This window comes from Rhyacophila brunnea, unplaced genomic scaffold (assembly GCF_057557595.1).
Source record: "Rhyacophila brunnea isolate RB1 unplaced genomic scaffold, BYU_Rbru_1.0 scaffold_6, whole genome shotgun sequence".
NCBI classification, from domain to species: domain Eukaryota; kingdom Metazoa; phylum Arthropoda; class Insecta; order Trichoptera; family Rhyacophilidae; genus Rhyacophila; species Rhyacophila brunnea.
Window position 1 is genome coordinate 47,540,901 of NW_028233276.1, and position 27,551 is coordinate 47,568,451.

General features: G+C 33.5%; 1 protein-coding gene and 1 long non-coding RNA gene across 3 annotated transcripts in view; one reads left to right on the plus strand and one right to left on the minus strand.

Annotated features, from left to right (window-relative positions):
* Positions 1 to 27,551, plus strand: part of shd (cytochrome P450 family 24 subfamily A member shade) — an 84,063-nt gene that overhangs the window by 34,582 nt on the left and 21,930 nt on the right. Inside the window, exon 2 of one of the 2 annotated variants that reach the window (XM_085957071.1) lies at positions 25,615 to 25,884. In XM_085957071.1, the coding sequence (XP_085813197.1) occupies positions 25,659 to 25,884 (226 nt within the window). In that variant the 5' untranslated portion in view covers positions 25,615 to 25,658. Of the gene's footprint in view, positions 1 to 25,614; positions 25,885 to 26,793; positions 27,171 to 27,551 lie in introns of those variants that run through there. The other variant, XM_085957072.1, reaches the window with a different exon arrangement.
* LOC147065752 (uncharacterized) lies at positions 188 to 26,841 on the minus strand. The gene is made up of 3 exons (XR_015071820.1): positions 26,727 to 26,841; positions 25,621 to 25,841; positions 188 to 510 (listed from the first exon to the last, which is right to left on the minus strand). It is a non-coding gene; the product is annotated as an uncharacterized LOC147065752 (long non-coding RNA).

Consider the following 27,551-nt stretch of genomic DNA (forward strand, 5'->3'; position numbering starts at 1 on the left):
CACATCGAATTGCATCATATAGATAGCTGCATATTTATAAATGTTACTATTTTTCAAGCAAGTGTGTGTTTATCTGACTTAACTGGTCGACCTGCTAGGCCGGGCCTCCTCTAAGTTCGGGCCCCCAGGCTAGAACCCTGTCAGCCTCCCCCCTTGTAGGGGCCACGAATGCAACCGTTAGTAACTAATGTGTGATTTAGAAGGTACTACAAAAATAGTTTTATTTTATCTTATTTCGTGATTTATTTTTCGTCATTCGAACGTTGTACGAAAGTCATCAAACGCCATACTTGGACAAATGTGCCACTGGTTCTCCGTTGCTGATTTTATTCCGTTTATTAAAAATTAGTATTTCAAATAGTTATCGGACATAATATTATGTAATAAAGTAAAAATAAACTATTGCATAATTTATAATGCAATTGATTTCGGTGTTTACACTCGAGTCTTATCTGCATGACCGATGACTGCAAAATAGTTTAATTGGTCCCGTCAGTCTAGGCGGCATATCTAGAAACAAGGAATAAAGTATGTAAACTATAAATAAACTATATAATAATAATAATATATCGCATTTAGCATTAATTGTATTGAAATGGTGTTACTGAGATTACAAGAACCGAACCGAGGGGGTTGCGTGAAAGCAGTGACGTCTCGAGACAAAATGCCGCCCCTAGCCAGCGCCATAATGCAGCCCCATTTTTTTATACAGTATTTTTATCATCCTTTCATGACTCTTAAAAAATATGTTGTATAGATACATTACTAACAAAATAAATACCACTAAAATATATAAAATTAAATTTAGATATAAAAAAGCGAATAAATATAATATTATAATAGGTAGGTAATTATGTTAGACACCCAAATCACCAGACACATTTGGTATGTACCATTTGACAATACACAGATTATTAGATTTATCATTTTCACTATGCTACTATTGCACATGTCAACAAAATAATTTTAGCTATTTCTATATATTCTAAATGATTCTCCTCGATTTGTCGCCCTTCGAGTAACTGCCGCCCCCAAGCGACGCTCAATCTACCTACCCCCACGGGACGTCACTGCGTGAAAGTTTCCTCGTAACCAAAATATCTTCCCATTTACTGTACATGTATTATTTTTTAATGCGGCGGCTGGGGACGGGAATAACAAAATCTAGCAGGCATCATTGACTTCCATATTTACCCCGCCTACTATCCCTTATCGTCACGTCATTCCCCATACCCAGACACTCCGCAATTTTGTTATAGCAATGAACACTTGACTTAATGAATGGAAGAAGCCTAATGGTCAAAAATATTAAGATCGTCAGTGTCCAGCTGTGTCGTCAGCGATGTCTTATCATTTAGATTTAGACCTTCATCGTCAGAGTATTAAAGCAAAATTGAGTGCCACGGCTTTGGACACTGGAATTGCGTGTCGTAGAACGCCGAAAAGAGAGGAGGAAACTTGTTGAAAAGGTTGTACGACAACCAAATCATTCAGGTCACGATCCTCAGTCATAGGGTCCTGGCGAACAAAATAAGATGTATATATCTAATAATTCTAATATTTCATTCACCTAAATAAACAATTAAGTATAGTCTACATATTATTATTTCTAAGTTACCTTTTGTTCAATATATTGGTGAAAACTTTATAAGTAAAAAAACTAATATTTTAGTGAAAAATTTGAGGTTAGTAGATAAATAATATCCTCGAGTTTACCTTCTGGATTGCAGAGCATTTTTTACAACTTGGCCCTTCACAAATAAAAGTTTGCCAACCCCTAAAACAAAACCTAAAAGATTTTCACCTTTGCTGCCACCTTTGCTAACAACGCGGATGTGCTCTGGTAAAGCCAAATCTTCAGATTCTTCGGCCTTTTGACTGGACCTCTTTCTCCCAGAGTTAGGTTTAAGTGAGAGAGAGTCGTTCTTTGTCTTGTATTGATTTATGGAGCACCATCTAGATTCTGGAAGATAGCACTCGCCTGGTATAGGATCAACGCTCGGCAATATCGTCGAAATATGATTAAACCTTAGAATAGGTAATACTATAAAGAGAGTGGGTATTGTTCGGTGAAGTGAAGACGTGTTTCTTGCGCATAACGCACAGTATAACCTCAATTTTATATATTATAATATTAGCTTAACTATGAAACGTTAAACCATTATGTTGCTTCTCGGTACGGCTACAAAATTTAAACACAACATAGTTAACCATATTTTCTACCAAATTAACACAAAAACAATAATTTTTTTGAATGAATGGAGTCATTCACACCAATATTTACCGGCGACGTGTACAAAAAATAATTATTCAGCCATAGAAATTCTATCTTACTCTAACGCATATTGCTGAGATATAAGCGTGTCAAACAGTGATGTCCCGTGGGGGTGGGCAGATTGAGCGTCGCTTGGGGGTGGCAGTTACCCAAAGGGTGGCAAATTGAGGGGAATCACTAGGTATACAATATAGAAATAGTTACATAAACTTAGTACCTTATAACGGAAATATCTTTCCATTAAAAAAATCAGCTCACTGGTTGGAAACAAAATGTATTATTTAGTACTATAAAAGTTTAACAGGATTTTTTTGTCGGGTTCGCGATGTCTAGTTTACTTCTTGGTGAACAGCAATGACACGTGCATACGTACCTAATTTAAAATTTATCCAAATATGTTAGCCAGTCACTCGCGAGTTTTGGAAGTTGTCCAGTGTATTTTTAAATGTATCTACCTATCTGAAACCGTAGACTCGCAATATTGTCTATTGAAGCAGAAATATCATTTAAATTAGATTTAGTGGTATATATATTGTTAGTAATGTATCCATACAACACATATCTTAGATATTGGAGTCAAAAAAATGTGGCGGCATTTTGGCACTGTCTAGGGGCGGCATTTTGTGTAGGGACGTCACTGGTGTCGAATGCTTTCTCACTCGCACTTATAGTATGTTTTTGTTCAGGGCTTGGGTAAAACCTTAGACTATAGATACATTGGAAAAACGTTTTATAGGACATTATACCTAGAAATAGGACATGATTGTTTTCATTTTTATGCTATTTTCGTATTGTTGTTATGGATTATTAAAAACAATATTGCATGTTTGTGTACCAAGAGGCGGAGCAGTAAAATACAAATAAACTATAAACACATTGTACAAACTAAGTGACGTATTACACAAAACTATAATATTACGGTCCTAAGTAGGTAATATATGTATTTATGATAAATAATCATTTATAAGCTGTGTTTTCTTTGATATTTACAAGTTATTGCTTGAGATTTCATTACTGAGGACTTACTTATTCCAGAATCAACTTTCAAACTAAATGTAGTGTATTTAATTATCAAATGTTTAGTTGTTGTTTGGTTCCTGTTTTAATAAAAAATAATAATATTTTTTCATTTGTGTTACTTATTTTAATCGTGTGTGTCTACCCAATACGCGTTTATAATAAATAACATATCCACGTAATTTTTGTAACTAACTGGTCTTGAAATAAATAATTAAAATTGTAGAAATAATAAGTATTTAAAATAAAATATAATAACTAACATAATTACGTTTCTGTTATTTTTTCATAAGTTTCTGTTATTTTTTCATAAATTTTCAATATTTAAGTCATACAGTGTTGGTCACAACTAGGGAATCCAATCCCGAGCCAAAATTCTGATCCTGGGATTTCGGGATTACAATTTGACAATCCCGGGATCTTGGGACTGGTCCCGGGATTGGCATTTTTTTTTCCATTGTTAATATAAAAAAATTATATTTACAAATACCATTGATAAAATCGGTCAAAAATAAATCAAGTATAATTTATACTATTTAAGACATTTATTGTTAATATTGTATACGTTCAATCTTGGAAATACATAAGTATATTGGAGTAAATAATATTTTCATATAAATAATAATGTGAATTTAGTATGAGATTGCTGTTTCTGATAGTAAAAACTTAATGAATGGGTTAGCGAGATTTAAAATAGTAAAGCAAATCATGGTGTACTTATGGCCTTTCCGCTTCATAAATTTAATTAGTCAGCCAAATATGAAACTGCCGTAAAACGTATGAGATCATGGTTGAATTACTTTGTTAATAGTGCGAAGCATTGATTTTTTTCAATCTTTCTCATTTTATTAAATTATGTGAAAAAATAAAATGAATCGGCAACTTACACATGGGTATAAATCAAATTTCATTAATTTCATTTATTAAAAGAATTTTTTCTGTTATTTTTTTCGTTTTTATTTTATTTTCCATAAAAATTTATAAAAAAATCAATCCGGAAAGTTTCGGGATTATGTTTATCAATCCCGGGATTCATAGGTATCAAAAATAGCTCGGGATCCCGGAATTGGAATCCCTAGTCACAACCACAAAACGCCGTAAAATCCAGTGACGAAAACAAACTCACAAAGTTCGTAGATGTACGTGAAATCGAGTAACAAAGATCCGAGAATAGTGGGAAGAGCTAGGGGAGGTCTTCTCTAGATGTTGATATAACTCGGCTGATATTGATGACATATATTACAATATAAAATATATTTACAAATAAATAAATAAAATTGAGCGTTGCTTTACATGGGTAGATTAAGAAAAAACGTGTAAGTAGATTTATTAAAATGTATTCAGAATAAACGTATTGACCTTATAAATATACATTAATGGTACGGTATATATTATAACATAGTGATAAGTCGATATACAAGCTTTGGCATTGTATTTTATAACGGGTTTTAAATTTTCATTTTTAACTTGCTCAATTGGTGACTCAAAAGATGAGAATAAACCGTTACATCTTGGAATATATTACAATTTTTATTCCGTTGCATTCGATGGAATCTCTCTGTAAAAAACGCATTATCTATCAATATAAATTAATAATAACGTTATGCAACAAAGCAGGCGATAAAGAAAAAAAAGTGTTATAATAAAAGTTATCGCCTAATGTATTGTATTTTACCTACCATGTTTTTATTAGCTCATATTCTTGTTTGTTATGAAATCAATATTAAATATCAAAATGACATTCCAGTATTCTATATTTATTAATACATATAATTGTCAAGTTTATATGATATGATTTATGATGAACAGAATATTTAAAAACGTGGTATATAAAAAGTTCTTTTTATCTTGTAATTATTTATAATATTGTCTAATTTAAAAGCTCTGTATAGATTAACCAAATCCAATAAATTACAACTTATTATAACTTTCACATATTTGAGTACGTAATGCTATTCCTTGTAGTAGGTATTGTGATATTATACTATGTTTAATTTTTCATTCATAGAGCATTAAAAATAGTTTTATAAAGTGTAAACACCCTTTGAAATATCTTCGATTTCTCTTGAGATATTTCATTAACTATGTCGATTTTTATTCATCGCGGTGAAAAAATGTTGGCAGTTTTTGTCTATTCCAGTGGCATGCCAGAATAAAATACTATTACAATATTATTCATATATCACGCAAATGTGTAGCTATTGAATACCTATTATAATAATATCTTCTTCCTGGGGTGCCGTTTCCCATGAAAAAATTAACAAGTCCATCTTACGGTATCCATATACATCTAAAGTATCGGGATTGATAAACATAATCCCGGGATTTCGGGATTGATTTTTTTTTATCAATTTTTATGGAAAATAAAATAAAAGCGAAAATATAACAGAAAACATACTTGTAATAAAAAATAACTACATTATAAATAAACTGAGTTTGAATGAAGTTTGATTTATACCCATGTGTAGGTTGCAGATTCATTTTATTTTTTCACGTGAATTATTAAAAATGGAAAGATTGGAAAAAACAATGCTTTGCACTTTTAACAAAGTAATTCCACCATGATATCATACGTTTTACGGCAGTTTCATATTTGTCTGACTAATTAGATTTATGAAGCGGAAAGGCCATAAGTACGCCATGATTATTTGCTTTAATATTTTAAATCTCGCTAATCCATTCATTAAGTCTTTACTATCAGAAACAGCAATCTCCTATTAAATTCACATTATTATTTAAATTACAATATTATTTACTCCGTTAAACTTGTGTATTTCCAAGATTGAACGTATACAATATTAACAATAAATGTCTTAAATTGTATAAATTATACTAGATTTATTTTTGATCGATTTTATCAATGATATTTGTAAATATAAAAATTTTATATTAACAATGGAAAAAATGCCAATCCCGGGATTGTCAAATTGTAATCCCGAAATCCCGGGATCAGAATTTTGGCTCGGGATTGGATTCCCTAATTATAACCACGAAGTCTACGAAAAATTTGTAAAATCCAATATAATCCAAACTAGCAAAAATTCTCAAGCAAAGATGGGTTGATCGTGTACAATGAATGGACTTCTACTAACCTCTTCTTTAATATGAACCTGTCTGGTCGGGTAAATTTTAATATATTGAGGAAGAATTGGTGCGTTCGGCTTCTGATCAACGGGTTGAGTCACATGGTAGAATTCAACTGACTACGTAAAATTTTGAGAGATAGCTCACAACTAATTCTCGTATCATTCATTCTGCCCTGGGAGAAGGATGGAAAGTCTTGGCCGCTCAAAGGATGGCAAAATTAAAAAGTGATCACAATCATCAGCTAAGAGTGTACGAAGAAGAATCCTCATAACAATATTAAAATACCTAGAGCTAAATAAAGACCTCTTGACTCTCATTAATAATATTAATTAATAATAAGGAAAATCATTTTTTTTCACATAAGTACCTAATAATATCTTAAATTAAAATTTCTGGATATCTCGAGAAATCAATAAACCAAAATCGGATTCTCGAGAATCTAAATATTCTTGAATTTAAGAACACCAGCTTAACATATAGTCCAAAAGTCTAGTTAGCTCGAGCTACCATTTGTTAAAACTTATTACTTATTTTTATAAGGAATATAAATAAATATTCTGCCAAATAAATAGATAATCAACAGCTGGACTGACTGATTTGAGAGTAAGAGATTAGCGGAGATGCAGATCTGTGGATGAGGTTAAGATGTGGAGTATCAGATTTAAAGTTATACCGCATGTACCAACAAAACATTCCATCTTCATAAAACTTCTGAGCCATGCCATGTTCGGTAAACGCCAGTTATGGGCATAAAAATTGTCATCTCAATGCCAACCTAGAAGGACGGAAGGACGCGGATGCGCTTATAGGAGTGGTTAAGAATAACGGAAGAATCTTTCTCAACGTCGACGAATGAAGAAAAGCCGAAAAAGACCTCGTCGGCTGGAGTTGACTTGTCGCGACACTGAAAGAATAAGTGATAATGGAAAACACAAATAAAATTCGTGGAAAGGTATTCTTATAACTAAATTGGCAAAATCTTGGGTCTAATCATCAAATTGTGCAGGTATTAATGGTCTTTACCAGCGTCCTACGTCTGTCTTTGAATAGGAAAGCATCAATGAATTTTCTGAATCAAAAAAATCTTAATAATCTGGAATGGTGAAGAGAGATGAAGTTATGGCACGCCACTTTAGCGATCTAGATTTATTCAAACAAGCCCGACTGTGCGAACATTTTAGATTTCCTTGAAACGAGACACTCGATTCATAGGAGGTTGTTAAACTGCTCGATCTAAACTCCCGGTCAAGTTGTGTGCCACACTTTTTGCGCCTACTGCACTGCAATTGAAATCGATCGCATCTTTTAAACGAAAAATGTGCATTGTTATAAGATTTTTTTATATTTCAATACAGCCTGGACGGTTGTGGTGTTTTGAAAACGCGCATTGTAATAATTGTTATCATTTTGACGAATATTAATAACACACTTTATACCGTGCATGATTTGTATTACTTTGTTTATGGTGTATTAATTCTCTACAAGATGAAATAAGTCTCATGTTCTCCGTGCATTGTTCTATTTTTGAAATAAATAATATTTAAAATGTGGAACGTGCTCTTTTTGCAAAAGTCTGTAATTGTTAACAGGGTGTGCATTCGTGACGAAACAGGAAGCCATGATCCTAATTATAATTCTATAATTCCTGTAACATGATATTATACCTAAAATGAAAAATATTAAATATGGAAAGCCCCATGAACGTTCTCAAATATAACCAGTTCGTACTGAACGCACGTTTCGTTTACGTAATACTCATTTTAATGCATAATTTATGAAAAGGTGTAAATCGCTAACTACAAGCAACAGTAGGATAAGTCAAAAATACTTGTTTCGAGATAATTGAACTATAATGTTTGTAGCATATAAATAAAATAGTAAAATTATGTTTGTTTTGTGTTTTCTGCGGTTTAATACAAATGATAATGATAGGATTTTTTGTATACCATTATTAACAGTGGTGTACCATAGTTATTCCACTGTTGCTTTGAAGTTACAGTACAATTTTAATAAGTGCAACAGCGGCATTTATTTTTCTTTTAAATGGGGCGTGTTACATTTTTTTAAAATCCCAGTTATTTATTGTGTAGCTATAGCTTTCAGCAATCAATTGACAAACATATCCCAAAATCGATTTTTTCACTTTATCCCAATGTTGTTTCAGGTACCTAGCGAAATATTCTAATACGTGTTTAACTGTATCCCATATTTTTCTAAACTCGAGAATTTTTATTACAACCACACCCAGGAGCGTGTACTGAAACTTGTACGTATGCAGTTCGCCGTATAATACTTCACCATGAAATGTTGTATCGGAAATATATGGCCGTATATTAAAGACTGTCGTATAGTCGTATAGTACTGACATACAATGCATCTCTAAATAAAACACGGTTCTTGTCGGTTTACACTTTACAGGAAGCCAGCAGCAAACAAAATTTGATTTAGCCGATATACTGGATTATTCGTTAGGTTAGGTTTTCATTCTTGAATTCATGAATTTTGCCAAAATCAGCCATGAAAATTGAATTAATGTTCACATTGAATCTAATAAAATTGGAGACCGTATAGTACACGGTGATCACTTTCCGATAAGAAATCTCACGGCGAACTGTGCCACGGTGAAATGTTTTACGTACAATTTACATGTAACCATCCAGGGGGTAACGCAATTTCCATTATTTGTACGTTCCCTGGTCGACCGATTTAGTCAACGTTGAGTTTTTTTTTTGTGGTTATGCCATGTACCATAAAAACAGCGAATCGATAAGGGATCGATAATTTTCAGATGTGTTGTGGAAGGCACATCCAAAAATCGAAAGTTGCGCAATATGAAATGAAAATGTACATCTTGGAAATAACATGGAAATGTCAAATGCATACGGAAGTACGGTATAATATTATCAAATTCGCCGAATGGACATGGCAGTGAAACTAGGGACTGATAATAGCAGAAGAAGGGGAGGCATTCATTTGTCAGTGGACCGACCCCAGCTAATGATTAATGAAATAATAATATATCACAAAATATATTTGACTCTCACCTGTCTCCGGTGTGTTAAAAACCTGAATCAAAAATAGCTAATTGGTCCAATATGCGAGTGGATACACGTTTATATGTTACGGGAAGTGATCTCGTACAAGTGGCTCAAGTGTAATGACTAAATGACTACACTACATCAACCGAGATTGCCTATTCTAATTAAAAAATCAAGTTCCACAACATTTTTTTCAATCAAGCAGTGTCGCACTGAGGAATTAATTTTGATACTGACAATGTATAGATAATAGATACTATTATAATCAGATCTGAAAATGGAACCGGAATCAAACCCAGAAACTCTGAGAACCCTTTTATTATTATAGAACCGGAATAATTGTAAGCTTTGATTCTGATTCTGCAAAACGCTGAAACGGAACACCTGCAAATGTATGGGGTCCCGGTGTTTCCATTGTTATGTATTTATAGTTGTTTCACTCAAGCTGGTGCCAGTTATTCAAAAAATATTTATTTATATAATGTTATAACCAATGACATTATTAATGAACAACGCACTCAATACAGTAGCTAGCAAGTAAATTCGCGCATAGCGACATTCGCACATGATAGGTAGACGTCACGCAATTTCCATTATGCGATATCGCGCATCGGGAATTTATAGCATATATGACCTTTATTGTAATGGCGTTAGAACAGATTATCCCATTCGACAGACGTGACAAAAAAGTGATTGTCATTTTTTTCCAGATGCTTCGTCCATATTAATGTCATTGGTTATCATATCAATGATTAAAAAGATTAATTTTAAAAAATATAACTCTAACGTTCACATGCTTGATATATGCGAGGGTATACTGACAGAAAGCATTAACTCATAAAACAAGTTCTGAGATAATCGCAAAAAGGACTTTAATTTTTTTTTTCAAAGCGTTCTCCCACGTAGATTTTTTTATGATTTAAAAACATTTTTTCTACATTATAAAGACTAACCTGTATGGCAAACACAATATACGACATGATACAAGTCCTGTATTTTGTATACGCAGAACGCATTAGGTCATTATCATGCTTTCTATCAGAATAAAAAAATAACAATATGGTTTACTTAATAATATTTCTATTTTCTCACCATTATATCCTATGCCTTTGTGCGTTTTACCAGGACGTAGAGCGTAAAATTGTATACATTTTGGCATTTAAAACAGAAAAACAGCAAAAACTGAAATAATGCGTTCTGTCAGTATACACTTGTATGGTAAGTAATGGTAATGGGAAAGTAATTTTGAAAAAATAATATTCATAAATTGCCTATAACTAGGTAGATAATTTTTTTACGTCATTGTTACGCATTTTCTCAACTCGATTATTCGATGATTGACTATTTTTTTGGTTATACCTTTGTGTCTAAATAAGACCCTGTGGGCCTTGGTTTATTGGCTAAGTCATTGGGCCTTGTTAGTAGGTAGTAGATAGATACTTATATTAATACCCTTTCCTACACGTCATCTAGCTAAGCATTGCTCTGGTTAACTTCATATTAAACGTCATTTTTTGAATAACTTGTGTACCTAATCTAACTACGTAGGTATATTTCGTTAAGTAAAAACCTTAGTTACACTATAAATAGTCGACACTAGTGGCTCCCCTCAATTAAATCAGTACGATATACTGGCATGCTATTGGCATAATACTGACATATTATTTGTAATGATCGCACGATATAACGTAAAAAGGTAAGACTGATTTATGTATAAATTAATTCACTGTATAATGAGTAGAATAGCCTTGAAACTATTATGTAAATAGTGTTGATCCTATGAGAAATAGTAAATTTATTACCTTAATTTACAATTCGACATCATTCATTACTACGAAAAAGATTTAATATCTGTCCTGTACTTATAATATCCTCATTACGGTCCTGTTATTCAACCTTGAATTTGCAATACTATATGGGGGAGGCAGGCGTAACCAAGTGTTTAATTTTTTTTTTGTTCTGCTTAGCAGTAGTTGAACAAACCGTGCGGAAAAACTGTGTCAATGACATCATTATTGCTTCAAGAAACTTAGATGAACTAGTCAACTTTTCGCATTTAATCCAATCGATCAACGTCAATGTAATAATATCGTTAGTAGGTACATAATTATAGTATACGAACAAAAACCAAACACCTATGCAAATACTAATGAATTATATTACATAGCATTCATTGTTGTCCAATTAAAATTGAAAATGCCATACATCGCTTATACACTGTTTACTGTCGAAATGATTTAAGTACATAATCGCTGCAAACTATTTTTGCGATAAAACATATAAAAAGGTTGACTACCACTGTACTTAGGTCAAGTTCAAGTAACATTCTCTACAGCTGATTTTTTTCTCGCGCTATTTTGACGTCGTAAAATAAATAAAACTGTTTTTTTTATTATTTAATAAAAATATTCTGGTTCATGGCGGATGCAAACCGCCAATATGTATTTTTTTTTAATTATCAACATGTGTTATTGTTATTTTCATAAGATTAACACATTGAGGCAACGAAAGTCTGAAAACGTCATTATGTTACCATTTTTTTCAGAAGCTAATTTTCCATGAGTGAATGCAATTTTATTTCATTGCGTTCAGTGACGTCCCTAAATAAAATACCGCCCCTAGGCAGCGCCAAAATACCGCCTCATTTTTTTATACATTATCCTTTCATGAGTCCAATATCTAAGAAATGTGTTGTATGGATACATTAAACGTAAATAATAATCATTCAAGACAAATTATCAGACTAATTATTCGCAAATCTGCATGTGTCGTTTTTGGTCACCAAGAACGTCGAAGGGCAACGGAAGTAAACTAGATATGGCAAACCCGATAAAACCAGTAAGCTGAGTTTTTTAATGGAAAGATATTTTCGTTACCTATTACTAAGTTTAGCCAGCTATTTCTATATATTCCAAACGTTTTTTTTCGATTTGCCGCCCTTCCAGTAACTGCCGCCCCCAAGCGACGCTCAATCTACCTACCCCCACGGGACGTCACTGATTGCGTTATATGTAACGCAAGGGTCGACCAAGGCCTGAACAAAAACGATGCATGAGTGCGAGTGAGAAAGTATTCGGCACCCTTATAATCTCTGCGACACGTGCTAGAGTAAGATAAAAGGTCTACATATTTTTGAGTCAGTTTCCAAAAGTATCGCTGGCAAATCGTGGTGAATCGCTTCATGTAGCATCGATAATCTGCGAGTTCGTGTTGCTAAATTTGCTATTTTTTGTGTTAAACATAAAGTCAGTGGTATATATTTTTAGTTAATTAAGTAGGAAAGGTGGTTCTGCGTGTTGTATTAAAATATGGTAGCCGTACTGATAAGCAAGAAGATGGTATTACGTTTCATAGGTAAGTTGATACATGTTCGTGATAATTTATTTGTATATTATTATATATTTTAATATCAGTGACCTAGTGTTTCTTTAAAATAACTTAAATTATGGATATCTTTACATAATGGTTGCATTTTGACCGCTTAAAAATACTATATAACGTAAAATAATAGAAAATTATATTTTAATTCTGAGCGTCTAGTGGGAGCACTTTGGGCGAGCACTAGTGAAATGGTCTATGGTCTCAAACATTTGTAGGCGAACGCGTTCGCTCGCCCACAAACCAAACGCACAGCATGTAGCTTCATTTAGCAATGCAACGGGTGGCGTCTAGATGTATCTATAGTCTATGGTCGACCCCGTTGAACCCGTATCCACTGGATTCGCGCCAATGTGCTTTAGCAATGAGATGTTTTCGAAGTATGTAGAATACAATAATTTTCACCACATTACACCCGTGTATTTACCAAATTTCAAGTCTCTGAATATAGGTAACATAAAAACGTTGCAGATTTTAGCTTATCTTTTTATAATATTATATTATAGTACCTAGGTTTATAAATGGTTTAGAAAAAACGCAATATCTACCTATCACTGAGAATTCAAACTAAGGCCCGTTTCAGACAGGACACCGGTGTCGCGCTCGATATACTATAGGAGGCCTTTGTATTATGTTTATGAACGCCCCAGAGCTAATGAGTCAACGCGTGTCTTGTACACTTTTTCGTCGGCCGCTACAATCTCAAGCCGCCGATACACTTGTTTTTATTACCACAGCCAGTTTTATGTTCTAATTTATAACGCGAAATTATGCGTTGACTCATTAGCTCTGGGCTTTCATAAACATAATACAAATGCCCCTTTATTCGAATACAAAGGCCTCCCATATTATATCGAGCGCGACACCGGTGTCCCGTCTGAAACGGGCCTAAGGGGCTCCTAATATCAATATTTATGACACTCGCAAACGTATTGACATAATAATTTGTAATTTTTATAGCGACTTAAAAACGAGTAAGTAAATTGAAATTGAAACGTTATAATAAACAATACTGATAAGTAGATTTGTAGATGAAATAGAAGTTAAAATCTGAAAATCCGTAATTTTTATTAAGACCTACTGAGAAATTTAATAATACTCTTAGATAGGGATTTCAATACTGGTACATATTCAATAATTTATCGATACCGAACTACCGGTTTTAAAAATTCAAAATACCGGGATTATCGCTTTGTTTTTCGGATATGCATTTAATGTTATTTTTTCATTGCCTACTACTTATTATATTGTAAATTAAATTTAGTGTATAAGATTAATGCTTCCTAAATGCAAATATATCTACTGAAACTAACAAAAGTTAAATAACAATAAAACAAAATCCCTCAAATGTACTTACGTACTGATAGAATTATCGCGATGAATTATTAACATATTTTGAAAAAGAAAACATTCGTGGTAAATATTTCCTATTATTTCATAACTATTGATCCAACGTTGATAGAACATCCAACAAATTAATTATTTTTATTATTTATATACTTACTTATATTATTTGTTAAAATTCTAGAAGTTCTAAAATATTATGATCTATACATATTTATAAATGTCGGTAGGTACTTTAGGTTGCTATAAAATAGTGTTTTAAATAGATATCAATAGTCATATTTATTGATAGGTAGTTATTTTTTTATAGAATAAGTTTTGACGAATTATACCGGTATTCAATAAAAAATCCCGAAATACCGATATTGAAATATTCATTCAGTATTGCAATCCCTAAATCTTAGATTATACTCTAAGTTGATGGAAGCTGAATTCATATTAAAAATTCAGATAAGATAAATTATTATACCTTAAAATAAATATAATATGTTTAATACGCATAACAATGGTAGAAACAATTTAAATATTGTATACTATTATGTACTATCAAAGACTGTGCCAAAATTAGAATTATTAATTCGACTTTTTTATCTCAAAGTTATTTTTGTCGACGAAAACAATAACATTATCTTCAATAATTTATTGTTATTTTATGCATAAATAATTTAGGTATACCTACCTAGCCATATGAGGTGTCAATATATTCACCCATTTAATGTTGATAAATAAATTCATCTATTTCTATTCCCAAAGTATATTTTTATCTTTCTTTATTATATTTTGTTTGTTAACTACAATGACACTACAAGAACCTACGTCATAAGTAGGTAATATGCCAATTTAGTTTTGCAACAGAAAAATATACTATAATAATACCCCGTTTACACGTGCATGGATTTACTGTTGACGTTGAAGTAAGTTTAGTATTATCGCGGCCATAACAAGAAAATGTATGGGTATACGTCATGTATTATCCTACAGTTGCAAACTTGCATGCATGAATCAAGAAAGTTTGAAAGCTTCTGAATTTTCATGCGAAGCAGAACGATAGTGGCGAACCTGCCGGCAAAAAAACGAACTTCGAACGAATTTTGAGGTTAACCGATTTTCACTACCTGTCAAATAGTAGTAATAGTACCATAAAATGACAACATCGTGTCTCGCTCACTCTTGAAGAATAAGATTGGAGAGACAGTCAGCACTTTTACGTATAAACAGTTACGTCACGATAGTTTAAAATAGACACTATTGCTGCCAGTAAATGCATGTACATGTACAGGCACTATAAATTATATTGCAGTGTATAAAATGACAAAATGCATTTATTATGACAAAAATGTACCCCACACTAATAATATAAAACACATAGGTCATAGACCATGGATAGCGAACCTATGGTACGCGTGCCACTGGTGGCACGCGAGATGATTTTGCATGGCACGCGAATGTTTTGTGTTGAAGAGAAAAAAATAGATTTTTTTTACAAAACGTTTTACAAATGCCTAAATATATACTATATAATATTAAAAATGCGTATTTTCTTCGGTTTTAATAATATTTATCAATCGATAAGCATTATAATTCATTTAAATTGCATAGATGGGTCGTTATATTTTATGCGTCACACATAATAATATTATAGCACTGACCTCATCAGGCGGCGGGGTAAGCCGTGTCGCGAACCTCTGATTTTAATCAATTTACAATCATTTTATAATGCTTGAGACCACTGTAGCGAGAGAATGCCTCATCTGATCCGAGAAATTTTGGCGTCAATTTGTTCGTAAAGGACCAAACTAAGTAGGCATTATAATAATAATACTCAAGAACTCAATTGCTTATAATTTTGAACTTTTTTAATAGAATTTTTGTAACTATTTTTTCATTTTTTTCCTGCTCGATCTACTCGAAAAACTGCTCGGCACGTCAGACAGTCAAAAAATAATATTTAGGAAATTTTGGCACGCGTACGTAAAAAGGTTCGCCATCCCTGTCATAGACAATGGCATCAAATGAAGATTTTATCTGTAGAGTATAAAAACTAAAGAATTTTGACTCTAGAAGGAGTCTTATATGTTAATAGTTATAATATTTGAAATTAATTTGCAAGCTCGTGAAGTATGGTTAAGTTGCTAAACTTCGTAAATATTGAAATCAGTTCCCATTCCGATTTTCTTAGATATGCCATGGAATAATTTTTTATGTTTATAAATAGTTCTTCACTAATTTTACATGGTTTTTCAAATATATAATAATGACAAAGTGTAGTATCATTGGCTGCTAATCTACTCATTGTGACGGATTGTCTTTTTATACACCTTGAAAATTGGCAAATAAAATAAATGTCATAGCAGTAGTGCGAAGCTCTCTGCAAATGAACCTGCAGTGCGAAATCACTTAGTAGCTATTTTATATGTGAACCAGTTAATTAGAATCATTTATTTTTATTCCATGCTCTCTCTCATGGGCACCGATTAAATTATGTCTAGTAGAGTCAGTCAAAAAACACTTGAGTGCGTGGCGCTCAGTCTTGGGCATCTACTCCTGAGACATTCCCAAGTAGGGAATCCAATCCCGAGCCAAAATTCTGATCCCGGGATTTCGGGATTACAATTTGACAATCCCGGGATTGGCATTTTTTGCATAGTTATTATATTTAGAAATAACATTGATAAAATCGGTCAAAAATAAATCTAGTATAATTTATACTATTTAAGATATTTATTTTTAATATTGTGTACGTTCAATCTTGAAAATACATAAGTTTAATGGAGTAAATAATATTGTAATATAAATAATAATGTGAATTTAATATGAGATTGCTGTGTCTGATAGTAAAAACTTAATGAATGGGTTAGCGAGATTTAAAATAGTAAAGAAAACCATGGTGTACTTAAAGCCTTTCCGCTTCATAAATCTAATTAGTCAGCCAAATATGAAACTGCCGTAAAACGTATGAGATCATGGTGGAATTACTTTGTTAAAAGTGCGAAGCATTGTTTTTTTCCAATCTTTCTCATTTTTATTAATTTATGTGAAAAAATAAAATGAATCGGCAACTTACATATGGGTATAAATCAAACTTCATTCAAACTCAGTTTATTTCTAATTTAGTTATTTGTTATTAAAAATATTTTTTTCTGTTATATTTTCGTTTTTATTTTATTTTCCATAAAAATTGATAAAAAAATCAATTCCGAAATCTTCGGGATTATGTTTACTAATACCGGGATTTATAGGTATCGAAAATAGCTCGGGATCCCGGGATTGGAATCCTATTCCCAAGCATAAACAACTAATGATGCTTCATATTCAAACGTAGGGCCTCGTGATACGCTCGATTAAGAACGAGTATGGTGCGGGACGGGTTGGTTTGGAGACAACTATTAGGTAGTGGTTCTTTTTTACCTAAATTTCACACATTCAGACGCTACCTCTATAGAAGGAAATTTCTAACATCATTGGTAAAAACAAATATTGTGTATGTACACTAGTATGGCGCCAAAACAACACAATAGTTATGTCAGTGATTGCTTCGTTTCCGCACCTCGTGCAATCATGCCGTGTCCCGGTCTTTTTACTTTTGAATAGTCTTTTTTGACAACCGTCTGAGAACTCTACAATGAATCATTTAATTAAGAACCTGATCAGTGTTTTGCTTTGCCTATATACGGAAAGGGGGGTCAAATTGACTTAATGTAAGTCGAGCTTTTATAAATGGCCTGTCTTATTTAATTATTATTAAAAAAAATACGACACCCAACGGGACATCCACTGGTATCGCGCCAATATGCTTTAACCAATTAAGCTACGTCCCTTCTACTTAATTGCGATAATTTAAACAAGTAGGTCCTACATGAAATGCTTATCATATTGCGTTATTATTGACTATCGGTTTTTGTGTATTAAATCAAGAAATATTATTTACCTTAGTTACTAACCGACGCCCAGCTCTCGTCAAATATTTTAGTTATAACGTCTACTTGAATTTGCTAACAATTTTTAATGAACCGTTTCTTTTATTCAACGAATAATTCACAAGATTTGAGAATGTAACATTCTACATATTGAACATTATATTATATAACTTAATTGTTAAAGCATATTTGCGCGATACCATTGGATATAAGGGTTCAAATCCCGTTAGGCGTTGTATTTTTTCAAATGTGATTTTTTCTAGAAAGTATGTATAAGTATATTATATCTGAAGTGTTGTCAAGGTATTGTCATCTCCCTCCATTTACGAAAGTGGAAAGACGCTGTCATTTTGTTTCTTTGTATAGTTTTTCGTCTGGATTCGGGACTTGGAGGTGGACAAATAACACACCGGAATTGTGGTGGAAACGACGTGATTTATTTACGTTAATATATACTAATGGTTACATTTCTATAAGTTCTTTTATACGTAGCGCGAGTTAACAATGTTTACTGTCTGGCAGTCGGCCGCGTTCTCTCCGCCATTTTGTTTCGCTTTCGACGGAAAGCGCTGTCGAAAACGGGGACAATGGCGACGTTGCAGATGTTTTTAAAGGGCCGGAATTTACAGCATTGCCGGCTTTATTTTTATTTATTTTCGTAATCAACCCTTACTATTTGTTGGCTTGGTACCGACTCGGGCTTCTCCAGGTTCACAGAGACATCCCCAAATGGGGACAATTTGGGAATGTAACAGTATGTATGTTCGATATGTAGAATATTACGTCATTCTGAAATCTTGTGAATTATTCGTTGAGTAAAAGAAATGGTTTATGAATAATTATTATTTCTTATACTGATGCTTGATGTAGGTACCATGTAAGTTTGGCGGGGGGTCACGATTGTCGGTTTAGTAAAACTGTTGAAAATCACTGGTAACCAAGGTAGAAAACGAAAATTTGGTAGCTATATTTTATTAAATATGTATAACTTTGTCCCGTTTATTAATAAAAAGTCTCTATTGATCCGAGTTGAATTATATGCATTTTTGGGACGGCCAGCCTCATAATTTATAATTATTATCCAATTACAATAACAGTAGACACATAAAGGTGGTTTTAATAAGATATATAATTCCATATAGGTATCACTAACGTTGGGCTTATGTAGATCTGTGTTTACAAAACTCACAACTTGCTTGTACAGAGTACTTATTTGAGGTAGAAATAAGAGATTTTTTATACGGAAATGCCAAGTTACTATATTTTTTTTTGTATCCTACATACTACACTACACATAAAAATATCGTACTAGTAATAGTGTAGTACATGCACATACTATAATAAAAATTACAGAACAGTTAGCCATGGCCCCCACACTCTGAAGCGGGCTCCCAGACCAGGATGTTTAGCAGCCCCCTACTTATATATTATATTAAGGGCAGTGTTTTCTACTTCTACAACAGTAGTATGTAGTGTTCTCCAAATGATTTTCTACGGGATCCCAGAGTTCCGCGAGGTAAAATAATGGTTTTCCATGTATTTTTAGCGATTTTTTGTATGTTTAAATAAATCCACTTGAGTTATTGAATTGTCGTATATTATGAAGTTCTGATCGCGACTCCTTTTTGTGGTAACCAAGTAACACGTGACCCTTCGCCATATTAGATAAATATCCATTTTTATTAGTCAGGAAACTAGCTAAAATGATTATCAAAGAAAATACCACACATGAAGCGCCTAGTTTCAAAAGCCCCTAAAACGATTTTAGGTAGTTCTGAGAAAAATGATAAAAACGATTTTGGTAGTTTTAAGAAAAATGAGAAAAAATCATATCTATTAAATCTGTGAACTTTATGTACTTATTTATTTTTTAATTTGTTACACTCTAAAGAGTATTTTGGCTTTCCATTTTAGGGGTATTTGAAAAGCACACCCAACCATTTTAGCGGGTTTTGAAATTTACCCCAATTTTTGATCATACGTATTGACGGTTTTTGGCGTTTTTTAAAGTTCAATCTTTGGCCATCATATAGGTAATAAAAATATCCATCTAAATACATATCTAACTCAAAAATTTTCAAAAACCGTTTTAGGGGCTTTTGAAACTAGGCGCTTCACAAATGCACTACCATTATTTTTTTTTAAATATATTAATCATCATATCACATCAAATTGCATCGTCGTATATTAAGGAATATAGCGCTATTATATTGGAGCATTTTTTGTGTTTTTATCTCACTTGATGGTTACATGTAATTTGTACATGTTACATTTCACCGTAGCACAGTTTGCAGTGAGCTTTCATATCGGAAAGAGATGGCCGTATACTATACGGTCATCTCTATAGCACCGACATGAAAAAAAGACGCGTTGTTCTGTATTTATAATTTAATTACATATGTACATATTTTATACTGTCTTTCCCTTTCGGTAGTTTTTATTACGTATTTTGTAAGTGTTTTAGGTACACGTCGGCTTACAGGAAGCCAGGAGGAAACCGCGCCAATGCTCATAGCCGATTTTGGCAAAATTTATGAATTTAAGAATGAAAACGTAACCTAACCTAACCTAACAAATAATCCAGTATATCGGCTATTTTCAAAATTTGTTTGCCGCTAGCTTCCTGTAATCTGACAAGAACCGTGTTTTATTTAGACTTGAATTTTATCTCAGTACCTACTATACGACTCAAAGAGATTGGACGGTCTTTAATATACGACCATATATTTCCGATACAACATTTCACGGTGAAGTGTGATACGGCGAACTGCATACGTACAAATTTCCCGACACGCACTTGACTGCTCGACCCATGACCCCCATATCCTAAAACGGGCCCCCCGGGCAGGATCTTTGGCGGGCCCCCTACCTATCGCTAATCTTAATGGCGTGTGTGACGCACAACAGAAGCGTTTGTTAGAGGTAAAAGTAAGGGCCTTCGGTTTATTTTTAGGGATTTTTGTAGTTTTAATACATCTACTTGAATTATGTAGTTGTCAAGTATCAACACAAAACAATCAAAATGCATCTAACGACCTCATTTTATAAATGTAAAATTCTTTCTTGTGAAAAAGCGCGACAGGCGACTTTTTTTACCTACTATTAGAGCAAATTTGTGATGTGTGTTTATCTTAAATATCTGATTGACCCGCCACGCCGGGCCCCTCCTGAGCCCGGGCCCCTAGACTGGAGCCCTGTCACCTCCCCCTTGTGGGGGCCATGGCTCGAACCACCACGCCCGGCTTCCCTTAAGTCCGAGCTTCCAGACTAGAGCATTGTCACTCCCACTCTTGTGGGGGCATGCAGTTAACAATAAAATGTCAAATGTTTTTCGAAAAAATATTCAACCCTGTACTTTCTCGTACTGTCGGGGTCACGCGTAAAACAGTTTGGAAAACATATGTCGTTGTAACAATTTGTATTTACAATCATGCTCGCAATGCTCGCCATTCATTGAAGATAGGGATTGCAATACCGGTATTCCAATATTTTTCGATACCGAAATACTGATTTTAAAAATCAGAAACAAAATGTACTTATTAACATGAAAGGTTTAAGAGGACTGTATTTCACAACGTTTTTATTAGGTCGTATTCTTATTTGTCCGGTGGTTATTTATCCGGTACAAATCTTGCAATCGATTTTTAACTAACTTCCCGACTAGCTAGACATTTGAAACGTTTACAATATATCATAACACGATGCTAATGCATTTTTTAATACTTTTAGCCATCTTTAAGTAGAATTGAATTCATTTTCAGTTAATTCGGTTTTGTATGAAAAGTTATTTCGACACCGTTATTGGTTGCTAGTATAGGTCTGGGGTCCTAGCAACTAAATTATTAATATATACGTGCGTTACTTACTAAAATGACATTTCAGTATTATTTCTATCAAGTACAAATTTTTTTGATCGTTTAAGCTAGTCAAGTCAAGTTTATATGATTCAACAGAAAATTTAAAAACGCTGTATATAAAAAGTTCTTTTTGTCTTGTAATTATTTTTAATCTGGTTACGTCGTTCGTTTGTATAAGCATTAGTAACATCGGCCCTAGTGGCGAATACACATACACACTATAATGGACTTACCTGTGCCAAATTGTTTTATGTTTATTAACGAAAGAGTGGTTCAATACACAATTATGAAGAAAAATATAATTTTGTTGAAACAGTGAGCAACATTATGTTTGGTATTACTTATTACAGGATAAAAGTAAAGAAATTGCTAAGTGTGAAAAGCATAACAAACTAATAAAACATTAGGCGGAATTATCAGTGGGACACATACACATCTAAGTACACTTCATAATATAATTTTATTGAGATATCTTTCAAAGAGAAAGGTACCAATAGTTCAACTATGTATTTGAAGACATCAGTACATCTACATTTTTAAAGTTTTACATATAGTACTCTATAATACTCTCACAAGACCCGAAAGACCTCCAAGGTAGAATGCAAGTACTCGCGGATGTCAGTCAAACGGTCGGTCTAAAGATAAATGTCTCAAAGACAAAAGTGATGAGGAACTGTTTTTCGGACCCTGCGATTATCTGTATTTCTGGCACCTAACTCGAGCAAGTCAGCAGCTACATCTATCTCGGACAGCAGGTGTCCATAGACGGAAGCATGCACGATGAAATTGCTCGAAGAACAAAGCTGGGATGGAGTGCTTTCGGATGTCTGAATAGTATCTTCAAGAGTGACCTACCATTATGTCTTAAGCGTAGGGTGTTCAACCAATGTGTGCTACCCGTGCTCATGTATGGCTGCGAGACGTGGACCCTCAATACGAGAGATGTCCAAAAGTTAAGAGTCACACAGCGAGGCATGGAGAGGTGCATGTTGGGCATCACGCGAAAGGACCGTAAGAGAAACGAATGGGTTAGGAAGCAGACAAGAGTACGCGATGTAATAGACGTTGCCAAACAGCTGAAATGGAGATGGGCGGGGCACATTGCTCGCCGAAAGGACGGCCGCTGGACAAATGCCGTCATCCAATGGTACCCAAGGGGTACGAAACGGCCACAGGGTCGCCCTAAAAGACGCTGGATTGACGAACTGGTAAAGTTCGGCGGAAATACGTGGCAGCGAACGACACAGGACCGAGAGAGTTGGAGAAAGCTTGGGGAGGCCTTCATCCAGCAGTGGATTGACCCCGGCTGATGATGATGATGACATATAGTACATATTTAGATATTGTTGTTATAAAATATTAATATTTTAAAAAGATTTTATATCTATGTTTATTGGTAGATACTTCATTTTTCCATATACTTCACGAATACCGGTATTTAATAAGAAATACCGGTATAGGTATTTTCATTCGGTATTGCAATCCCTAATTGAAGGGATACCATAGCAAAAAAAAAATAATCGATCAACATGATTAAATTTTATTGGCAACACGAGAAACTTGCAATCATTAAACTTAACGATACAACCTTTTTTTTTCTTCAAAATATTTGCAGCGATTTTTTTTTATTTTTGAACACATTTATATCGATCAGAATTCAGGGTCAACATCATGATTTTTTTGCATAATATTATAATTCAACTAAATACCAAAATAGACATGGTATAACAACATTAGGTGACCGTGAAAAGAAAACATGAATACGATTATAGACTTCATAATATTAGCATAGATGAAGCTTTGGATATTGTCGGGTTTGATTCATACTTTCTACAAAATGTATTCATAACCCATACATTAAATAATAATAGACAATAAAAAAATATTATGGCTTTATGAGTCATTATAATGAACAAGTTTTCCATCTACCCGTGTCTATGTACAGACCAGTGGTAAAGAATCGAAATCTTAAATTTCATATATTATAATATTATCTAGGCTCCAGCTCTATAGAAGATTTTGTCCAGCATTTTTTATTTATTGTTACTAAATAGCAGTGGTGAAGGGTGAGGGAGCTATGCTATGCTATGGTATAAATAGTGCACATTAAACTTTGTTAGTCATACGTATTTGTTTTATTGAACTAAGACTACTATTATTTACAGATGGTATTAGTTAGTTTTTAAAAATCAATTAAATCCTGCCTAAGCCAAACCATAATAGTTTTGGTATATTTTGGGCGATACAAAATTTTGTACACTTTTTCATTCATACTTATTTGTTTTCGTAGGATTAAGAATACATATTACACAATATATCGTTGGTTCATTTTTTTTAATTCATTAAGCCCTGCCTAAACCAAACTATAATATGTGACAAATATTATTATATCTATAAATTATTTCATAGATAGAGGAGTATCTTTTGACTATTATCTATTATGGCTTGGTTTCGCAGGGTTTAGCTAAATTTAAAAAACTAACCAACACCATCTGTAAATAGTAATCTTAAATAAAGTCTAAAAATAAATACGTATGACTGACAAATTTTAGTGTGCACTATTTAAGGCTGATCTTAACAGCCTACCTCCACCCTTCGCCACTGCTAAGATATTTTATATTCAACTAGTACATACATAACTTCAAAGACATCAGAAACATACCGATTAGAAAAATCTTGGATTCGAACGCATTCGTCATCCTGGCGAGGGCTCTACCCAGTAGCAGTTTTCCATCGCGTCGCCAATATGTACGAATATCTTTTAAAAAATCCCTATTTTGGACAGTATCGTTAAAAAAACGTACCTACCTAATGAAAGATTTTTTTTAAATCCAAGCACCTATTTTTAAAATGCAATGCCGGTTTATCGACTGGTTAAGTTTTCTAAAAGAGGCCTCGCCTCGAATCTCTACGTGGCTTAAAACCACCAATGAAGCTATCAACTCAGATACCCAGTGACGTCCCAAGACAAAATGCCGCCCCTAGACAGTGCCAAAATGCCGCCACATTTTTTTGACTCCAATATCTAAGAATTAATGTGTTGTATATGGATACATTACTAACAAGACCTATACCACTAAATCTAATTTAAATACCATCTCTACTTCAATAGACAAAACATTGCGAGTCCATGGTTTCAGATACATTTTAAAATACACATAACAACTTCCAAAGCTCGCGAGTGACTGGCAAAAATATTTGGATTTTTTTAAATTAGGGTATGTAGGTATCTACATATAATTCAAATGTAATTCGCAAATCTGCGCATGTGCGCAAGGACGTGACGTCCAAGGACAACGGAAGTAAACTAGACATCTCGAACCCTACGAAAATTTCAGTCCTACTAAACCTTTTTAGTAATTATGAATACACTTTGTTTCCAACCAGTGAGCTGATTTTTTTAAGGAAAGATATTTCCGTTATAACTAAGTTTAGGTAGCTATTTCTATATATTATACCTTATGATTCTCCTCGATTTGCCGCCCTTCGGGTAACTGCCACCCCCAAGCGACGCTCAATCTGCCTACCCCCACGGGACGTCACTTCAGATACCTACGTTTCTCGCAACTATTAAAACATCCTGAGTTATCATATTATGTTAAGAAAAACCTGTCCAATCGATACAATGAATTATTGTATTTAATTTTCATCAAAAGGCGGTAAAAACTGCTCTATTAATTCTGTTGTTTTCTTTTTTCCAGACATACCGTCTCTACAGTAGCTACACATCAGTGGCTCGCGTGCCATGTTACCAGACCTCGTAGAGAATGTTCTCATTTGGTTTCTCATCGGAGCAGTGACTTTCCTGGTTCAGTTCTACAGAAAACTTCTCGAGAAACGGTGCGATGAAGGCAAGACGAGGAAAAATGACATGTCGAGGATTCCAGGTCCCCTCAGCTTGCCGTACTTCGGTACCAGATGGATCTACCTGTGGAGGTACAAGAAAACCAAAGTCCACGAAGCCTATATTGGTTAGTAGGTACTTAGTAATACTGTTATAGTACGAGTAATATATATATAATCATTGAAATATGAGACTGGAGATAAATTCCAAGGTTACAACCGCCCTTCGTAAGGCACTGGTCTTTCGTCCGGGGGCTCTGGGTTAGATTCCCGACGAGGTCACAATATAATTATCGTCACTGTTCTGGCAGAAGACACTAATTCGAAAAAATGACATATTGAGTTAGTTATACCAAAATGTTCCTTATTTCAAATTTTACCGTCTGGAAACTTTTTTAATAATTAAACAGTCTTTATTTTAAAGTCATCCTTTTTACGATTACTTAATAAACTCACGTGATAGACCATTTCAAACATTTTAACAACTTCAAAGTCAAATTACTCAAAACTAGTATTCTCCAGTTAGTGTGTTCTGCCAGAACAGAGACGAATGTACATATCGTCTCTGTTCTGGCAGAACACACTAACTGGAGAATACTAGTTTTGAGTAATTTGTCTTTGAAGTTGTTAAAATGTTTGAAATAATCGTCTATCATGTCAGTTTATTAAGTAATCATAAAAAGGGTGACTTTAAAATAAAGACTGTTTATTTATTAAGAAGGTTTCCAGACGGTAAAATTTGAAATAAGGAACATTTTGGTACTAACTCAATATGTTATTTTTTGGAATTAGTGTTTTCTGCCAGAACAGTGACGATATAATGATTGTAATCAATGTAGTATATACAATAATTTTCTCAAAGCATGTGTGTTTGATTGTTTCGCTTCTACTACTACATTATAATGCTGTAAAAGAATACCTATACAAGTATATAACAAAGACTATGTAATATGTGTCAGTTTGACAGTACCTTGTGTATATGTTACGCCGAATGTGCGAAATTGAATATTACATGAAATGGGCAAAATTTTGCCTAAATCATGAAAAATGCAAGCCCGTTGTCTTATTCATGAATTAGACAAAATATCTGGAGAGTGCGTGAAATCGGCAGTAATTTTTCTGCCTACTTCATGTCTTGGACAAATTAGATACTAGCGCTACGGTGGTATTTTTTGCAACTAAACTAAATGTGTGAAATGCTCGTGGATTGGTCAAAATATACGTATATTGTCTATGGTCGAAATAGGTGGTCGCGCTCCGGTGGTATTTTTTGCAACTAACCAAATTTGTGTCAAATGTCATTGATTATAATATAAAAATATACCAATCAATAACTAAAATGACGTTCATGTCCATTTACTATGCGCAAAAAAACTAGAACTATAATATGATAACGGATGAATTTTATTTAAAGGTATTTTCGCGATTTGATTCGTGCTTGGGTATCGTACATGCAATGGTCGATTGTATTGTTGACACTTGTTAGCTAACCTCAAAATGGACATTCAGTTGAATAATTCAGAATTTCAAAACCTAATCTAACCTAACCTAACCTAACCTAACCTAACCCAACCTAACCTAATAATATTATATTATGTCCAATTATAACTAATAAAATCATCCGTATTAAATTTACTTTTTCTGCTGTCATGTTGACAGTTTAAGAATTCCATGCCCTGGCGACTTCATGTACTCGGTAGAAAATTTACCTTATTCATGAATAAGGCAACAGGCTTGACTATTACATGAATTAGCCAAAATTTAGCCCATTTCATGTAATAGTCGATTTCGCACA